This window comes from Hippocampus comes, unplaced genomic scaffold (assembly GCF_001891065.2).
Source record: "Hippocampus comes isolate QL1 unplaced genomic scaffold, H_comes_QL1_v1.1 scaffold68, whole genome shotgun sequence".
NCBI classification, from domain to species: domain Eukaryota; kingdom Metazoa; phylum Chordata; class Actinopteri; order Syngnathiformes; family Syngnathidae; genus Hippocampus; species Hippocampus comes.
Window position 1 is genome coordinate 6707043 of NW_017805625.1, and position 7671 is coordinate 6714713.

General features: G+C 40.6%; 1 protein-coding gene across 3 annotated transcripts; it reads left to right on the top strand.

Annotated features, from left to right (window-relative positions):
* Nucleotides 1–173: 173 nt before the first annotated feature.
* adipor1a (adiponectin receptor 1a) lies at nucleotides 174–7337 on the top strand. 3 transcript variants are annotated; one of them, XM_019881279.1, is made up of 8 exons: nucleotides 174–278; nucleotides 1587–1802; nucleotides 1885–2004; nucleotides 2910–3081; nucleotides 3230–3416; nucleotides 4538–4725; nucleotides 4856–5049; nucleotides 5708–7337. In XM_019881279.1, the coding sequence occupies exons 2-8, from the start codon at nucleotides 1656–1658 to the stop codon at nucleotides 5834–5836; spliced, it is 1137 nt and encodes a 378-aa protein (XP_019736838.1). In that variant the 5' UTR covers nucleotides 174–278; nucleotides 1587–1655; the 3' UTR covers nucleotides 5837–7337. The 3 variants fall into 3 exon arrangements, with proteins under 3 accessions (XP_019736838.1, XP_019736839.1, XP_019736837.1); XM_019881280.1 differs by lacking the exon at nucleotides 174–278 and adding an exon at nucleotides 285–404; XM_019881278.1 differs by lacking the exon at nucleotides 174–278 and adding an exon at nucleotides 540–791.
* Nucleotides 7338–7671: the final 334 nt, after the last annotated feature.

The following is a 7671-nucleotide window of genomic DNA, read 5'->3' on the forward strand; positions in this document are numbered from 1 at the left end:
TATTTCAATACATGTGCAGTACTTTTGTGACATCTTTGTGGGGTGGTGTGTCGTCAGATTTTTCTAAGTTAATATGCGTTGGCTCGTTAAAGGGTGGAAGTCATTCCGTATAACAACTGTATCTTTTATTTTGAAGTGAATGGTTAACGAATAGTTACTTTTGTTTTGAAGGATATGGATTAACTATGCGGAAGAGATCGTAACTTCCGGAAAGGATTGTATTTTGTGTTTTTTTTTTCGATTAATAATTCACCTCGGTTTGAGGACTACCTTGTCAGGTAATTTGCGTGCCTTGAATGCAATTGTAGTGGCAAGTGTTTTTTCTTTTCTCTTAGAAGCCGAATAATTGTCACGAATTAAACCCCAAACTGTCGCTTGTTTGCCAGCTCAGCGCTAGCTTAAAGGTAACGTTAGCGACATGAAATATGAGCGATCTGTCAGCACACATTTGTTTTGAACTCTTGCTAAATTAGGATTTGCTCCGTGACATAAACGGTAAGCGACCGAAGGAACATAAATTCATCAAATCATCGGTATCTTGCGTTTGTTGTTTACGTTTTGTTTTGTTGCGGGACTGAATTGGGTCTGGCGCTCTGCAAAGTCACATCCGTTGTTTGTCTGCCCGCCAGCGTTTGCTGTGTTCCCAGTTTGCACGTTCTGTTGTTCGGTTGTCATCTCGGCATTGACCCTTAATCGCGATTGAGAAAGGTGAACCGAGCTCTTTCTCTCTGAAATTTTACAATCAGGTGGATTCATTACGAAACTTCTATCAAGATGTATGTCATGGAATGGTAAACCTAATTAATCGTCAATCTCATCTGTTTTGCGTTGCTCTCAATTGAACGATTAGTCCATGTTTATTGGAACGTAAAGCCTCTTTGAGTTTCACTCCAAGAACACTTTTGTTAGAGCGTGTAAATCTCAACCGCGAGATTAATTATTCTTAATTATCTCAATGCAATAACAGAAACATCTCTAAATTACAGGAGTTGGTGTTGCATGGAATAACCTCAACTTCAAATTGTCCACTGTCAACTGGCTGTAAATTAATTATTTGGTGGCCTGTCGGTGACATATTTGTACGCTTCTGCAACTTAATGTGAGTCACAATTAAAAACAAGTGCCAGTAGAGGCAACAGAACATTGTATTATGCAAAATGCGAACTTTCTATCTCGGCAATAATTCATCCAGTTCTGCACGGATATAACCAATCTCTTTTCATTACTGAGTATGACTGCACTTTAGTTCAATTTAGTAAAGTGTCTCTCAGCCAAAACAAATGGACTTGAGGTTTGAGCATTATTATAAGTCTTTGTTTGACTGCGTGGAGCAGGCCTACCCACTGTGCCGCAGTGCATTAATGTGTCATGAGAGATCATCAGGTGTGCTGCAGTAAGTAAATTAACCATTTCACTGAATTGGTCGGGAATGTGTATTTATTCGCTACAAATAATGTACCTGTAAATGCTGGGCAATGCTATTAACAACATATGTTTGCATGTTATATCTATGTGTGTTTACTCACTGTGAGAATCATAAAATATCTCACCAAAACACTGAATTTTGAACTTTGTATTTTTCTCAGGAGGAAATTGAAGTGTACAGTTTGAAGCAGAATACAGGGACTGAGAGTGGGTCATCAGGCAGTCTCCCTATGTCAGGCCGAAACGGGTCTGCAAGTGATGCAGACTGCCGGATCTCAGAGGACTGCCATGTCCCGGATGTGGAACTAATGGAATTGGGGCCGCTGCTGGAGGAGGGAGGGGTTCGCCCGCCGGCCTCCAAAGGTGTCCATCCAGAGGTATGACTTTTTTTTTTCCCCCCTAATCCCCAAACTGAGAAAATTATTTCTGCTTAGCTTCAGTAATCCTCTCTCGTTAAAGGGAGCAGCCATGCTTGCGGATGAGGAGGAGGATGATGATGATGATGAGGTGGGAGAGGTTCTGACTTTACCACTCCAGGCGCACCATGCCATGGAAAAGATGGAAGAATTTGTACATAAAGTAAGTGTGACATTCCATTTGGGACCATGAATAAACTTTTGGTAACTCGACAGGGCAAGGAACCACACTTGGGAACTAAGCTTGAGGCAGAGTCGAACACAATAAAGCAGTAGAACGTGATTGTTGCCTGAGAGTGAAAGTCAAATAGACAGCAAAACACAATGTCACAAGGTGTGACTCCCTTCTACACCCTCAAATTGCTAACAGTACCTGTCAGTTAGTGCAGAGGTGTTGAAATATGCGTGGCTCCGCCCTCTCTTCTGAAACCGCAACTTCTGGTTCCATAATATGTACCTAAATGAAAACAGCTCACTTTTTTTTCTTCTCTGACAATCTACCTAGTGTCACTTCACTGTTCCTGTTCAGGGCATCCATTCTAGTCGTGTTCCACGACTTTTACCGAGATGTGAAGTCGGGAGTCACGAACTGTGATTGGTTGGTTCGAGGTTACAGTCAAGTTACTCTGTGTGCAGCAGGCCTGTGTAAAAGTAATCAAGACCGTCATATTTAAAAGAGGGTGTTGCACTTTCGGTATCCGTGACGGTTTTCAATTTGGAACATTTGGAAGAGCGTCACAAGCACATGAAGCTTAATGCGCTGGAAGTATTAGTGGAAAAAAAATACATGTTACAGAAAATAAATCAGGAGCTGAGCGAATTATTGGGGGAGGGGGGGCAGCATATGCAAAAAAGCCATGTTATTGTTCGATTTGACTTGTTTCGAGGGAGTGCCGAATTGGAATTATCCGCCCACGCTGTGTAATATTCTGTTTAAAACTTAGGGCAGCACATGTGAAAAACTGCTCCGACCAATTGATCTTGTGGTTCTCCCTTTTCCATACAATTTTTTACATCCCACACTGATATGAATTTGCACATGTATTTATTTATTTATTTTTTGTGAAGGTTTGGGAGGGGCGCTGGAGAGTCATTCCCTTCCATGTCCTGCCAGAGTGGCTGAAGGACAACGATTACCTCCTGCATGGACATCGCCCCCCCATGCCGTCATTCCGGGCCTGCTTTGGAAGCATCTTCCGAATTCACACAGAGACCGGAAACATTTGGACTCATCTGTTAGGTCAGAATGCAAATTACGTGTGTTTTGTTTAAGATCGCTTTTTTATGTCAGGACTGTATTCCTGTCATGGGTTTATAGTCGGTGTGAATATATTTGTTTTACACGTGAGCCAGAGAGAACATTGCGGAACTGTTTTGGTCTCCCCCAGGGCTGATTTTATTCCTGTGTCTGGGCACGTTAACCATGTTGCGACCCAACATGTATTTCATGGCTCCGCTTCAAGAGAAAGTGGTGTTTGGGATGTTCTTCCTGGGAGCTGTGCTCTGCCTCAGTTTCTCCTGGCTTTTTCATACCGTCTACTGCCACTCCGAGAAAGTGTCTCGCACCTTCTCCAAGTAAGTCTCGAAGCACTTTTCATGAATACCCTCTTCATATTTCAGCTCTTTATAAATTACAAAATAATTTGACAGCGTCTCCATCTTAACTTCATAGATTAAAAAACCTTGAATTTGTATGCACCATCACCATGGGTGCTAGAAATTCTCGAAAATGCCCCTATAATTAGTGTATACACAATTTTGTTTCTTTCTGGTATATAATAAATCCATCTCTTTTTTGGGGGGAGGGTAACCGAACTCCCTGTTTTATGTGGAAACCCGTGTTAGTCACTTTTCACAGCTTCCTGCTTAATGACATTTTTTTCCAGATTTTTTTTTTCCCCCCATAGCAAATTTTCACAGAAAGTGAAAAATCGAAAACCACCGTTGGCTTTTTTTTAATTACTGTACCCACTTTCACGTCAGTCATTTAGTTTTATAATTTAAATGGCATGACACGTACTGTTAACAACATTACCCAAAAAATGTCCACACAATTTTGTCGACGGATAGTGCAGGAAACTAGGAATTACATTAATAATGATCTGAATAAGGGTGCAGATGAAGGGGTGTATTTTTTTTTTTTTTTTTATCATTTCAAAGTCACAATTTGATATCAATAGAATCGTTCACCAACTAAGATAATATTGGCTCCTGTCTGTTCTTACTCTTTGGTTCAGCAGAAACTAGCCTGCATGAATGAATGAATGAATTGATATGCAAACCCAATAACAAATCTTTTCACTTTTATTAATAGTTTCACCTTGATGGGGTTCTTGAACAGTACAATACATCTTTCTTCGTATTGCAGTTTCACAACAGCTGTAGTTATATATGATCCTGACATCGCTAAAACAACAAATCCTATGGTCGATTTTTGCACAGTATTATACAAACAGAAAAAAATATTTAATTTAATAAATGTTGGAACTGTGCTTTGACTACAGGAAAGAAGACCGAACTACTATATATTTCAGTGTAGTTACACACCGCTGCAATCTACAGCCAATAATAATAAACTGACTGTTGAATGAATACATGTCCGACAGTGTCAGCTGACTCGTCATCTGTTAGAGGCAGAATTAGTGCACAGATTGTGTTTCGGAAAGGATCCGATGAATCTTTCATTTGTCCCTCAGGCTTGACTACTCAGGCATCGCGCTCCTCATCATGGGTTCCTTCGTGCCCTGGCTGTACTACTCCTTCTATTGTTCTCCTCAGCCGCGACTTATCTACCTCACCATTGTTTGTGTACTCGGCATTGCCGCCATTATAGTGGCCCAGTGGGACCGCTTCTCCACACCTCGACACAGACCCACCAGAGCAGGTAATACCATCGCCACACTATAGTGTTTCAATGAGTATTTGACATACTATTTGGCCTCTTCCAAATAAAGTGGCCATTGCATATTAACATGGTTAAAATGATTTAAAATGCTATTTTGGCCTGTCTTTAGGTGTGTTTATGGGTCTGGGACTTAGTGGCATTGTTCCCACCATGCACTTCACCATTGAGGAGGGCTTCGTTAAGGCCACCACTGTTGGCCAGATGGGTTGGTTTTACCTGATGGGGGCCATGTATATTACTGGTGCTGGTCTTTATGCAGCCAGGATACCCGAACGCTATTTTCCTGGCAAGTGTGACATATGGGTAAGTATTTCATCCCCCCCATCAACACCTTGCGGCTATCTGGTGCCCAAGGGCACCACGTTGTTGACCCTTGCGCTTCACTAACACCACACAGACATGGACTTTAATTTTTTTTTACTTGTCTTAGCCACACACTTCATGTTAGAAACATGGGGAAATGTGAATTCAACAAAGCCTTGTTGAGTAAACAATGCTTTCGCCTTTGGCTTCAACCGGTGTACTGTATAGCTACAGTATGTGTTTAAATTCAGCTGGGTACAATGGGCCTGAAGATATTGTGTTTTGGGGGCTGCAACTAACGATTATTTTAATAATCAATTCATATTATTTTTGGCCTGAATGCATTAATTGTATTTTCATTCACTTCAATGGGGAACATAATTTTGAGTTAAGTGGGTTATGAGCTTGGGCACGGACTTAAACTCCTAACTCAAGGTACCCACTGTATTGGGAGACATGTAAGTAAAACAGTAGTAACAATTCAACCCTGAAACATGATACCAGCATCTTCAATAATTTACAAGACCCTGTGATGCCGATCTAGTGTTAGTTTGCAGATAGGTGAATGGCCCCCTTTCATGTGTGAGCAAAGCTTATTTTCACAGAATTAGATGCAATTTATTGTTTGTACTCATAATGTATTTCTCTCTGCTTTTAGTTCCACTCCCATCAGATTTTTCATGTTCTGGTCGTGGCAGCAGCCTTCATCCATTTCTACGGCGTTTCCAACCTGCAGGAGTTCCGCTATGGCCTGGAGGGAGGATGCACAGATGACACTCTACTCTGAGCGGCCTAACTGTGACTTGTTTTCTGAATAGCCCCCCACAAACACCACATGCACACATTCATGCACACACAAAAACAGTACAAATGCTGCTGGAATTCCTTATAGTCACTTATTGCTCGTTATTTACTTCTGGTTTGCTCAAATGGTGGTGAGGGCTTCGGAGGGCTTTGGTTTCTGCTTGGGCTTATCTTTGCTCGAAAGAAGTAGCATTAACTAGCCAAACAAGCACCTGAGGGGAATCGTCCACAGTCACTACTTTTTCAAGAATGAAACTTGAAATTTGCATCTAAAGTAAGATCGATTTATTGGAAAGAGTACCTCCCTCTTACTGATGGTCACTAACCTGTTGGTCTCAGATTTTCGGCATGTGGCAAATGGTAAGAAGAGTATTATTAAAAAGTACTGTAGCAGTGGGAGCACATTATAAATCAATCATTCTCTCCCACGTGGTCTGTCCAGGCCTGAGGAAGAATGTACTGTCAAGTTGTTTCGGTGCAGAACAACAATCCAGGTCAATGTAGAAACAGAGACATCCGTGTATTTGAATGAGTATAAAATGTTACATTTAGTATGGATGGATGTTGCCAGACGTTTACTATGCTAACAATTATTGTTCAACTATTGGTTGAAATACGGCGGACTACCACAGAGTGTAAGACTCTGAAAGCCGAGGGTAATGTACCAAAATCTATTTGCCTGGTATTTGAACAGAGAGAAGTTCATCACACCATTTCCTATATTACATGATTTTTTTTTTTTTCAGAGTTAACTTTCATTTGATACGTAACTTTATCTGAGAAAAGGTCCCAAAACCAACTTGTTTCACATCAGAGAAAAGATTTGCAGCAGTTGTGCAAAAAGAAAGACCGGATGGAAACTTGTAAATGTAAAGAAGTTCCTAGCTGTTATTTTCCAGGCAATACATCCTTTCTTTTCTCATGTGTAGATTTTGGTCCAAGGCTACGCACAATGTACAGACGTGGAGGGTCAAGTTGTGTTTTTGTCAGTTGCGAGCTTCCTTTTGTGTTCAATTTCAGATGCAATCTGAGGTGTAAATAGCAAATGCGCCTCTTCCGTATTCTTCAATTCAAAACTTTTAATTAACAAATGGGGTTTTAAACGTTACGTGTGATTGGTACAAAACTTTAGTGTTCCTGTGCCTTAGGCCAATGGAAATGTTTTAAACAAAATGGCCTATCTGAACAGTCAAGGGATCCACAGTGATTTCCAGATGTAGACTCATCTTGATTTCCTTGCCATATACAATCAAAACAAATCATTGAACTACAGCCCCACGGACCGGTTGTATCAACTGCTGTTTAAGACTACTTTTTTCTAGATCAACTTAAGCTTTATTACAGACTAAAAGGTGTTTCTCGACTTTGTGTTATGTCTTGTGTAGAAAGTGAGAAATCATACATTTCATTGAAATGTAGACATAACTATTTATTAATCGTAATCTTGGGGGAAAATACTGTAATAAATTTTTTTTCCACATGTACAGAGGAGTCCTATTTTTTCTTACTGTTTTGTGTATTGTCACCAGTGCGAAAGCGCCCCCCCTTTTTTTTTTTAAATCAACGTAAAATGTACACCAATAACAGTTGTGAAGAACTGGGGATTGATCCCACTACCTTTGACTTGGTCAGCGAGCACGCTGCCATTGAGCTAATCTCATTGAAGGGACCTGTAGGGCTCTCACTGATGATCGAGTTCGTAGTCACACTCACATCCCATTTAAAAAAAAAAATATATATATATATATCATCCGCCTTGCATGCACTAATTGTCATCAAAAGCATTTTCCCTTGCTGACCGATTGGAATGGGATTTTT

Excerpts from the sequence above, each read along its gene's own strand:
- adipor1a (XM_019881278.1), top strand. Across the intron at positions 2,005-2,909 it reads TGGAAGAATTTGTACATAAA|GTTTGGGAGGGGCGCTGGAG; the intron begins GTAAGTGTGACA and ends TTTTTTGTGAAG. Across the intron at positions 4,726-4,855 it reads ACACAGACCCACCAGAGCAG|GTGTGTTTATGGGTCTGGGA; the intron begins GTAATACCATCG and ends GCCTGTCTTTAG.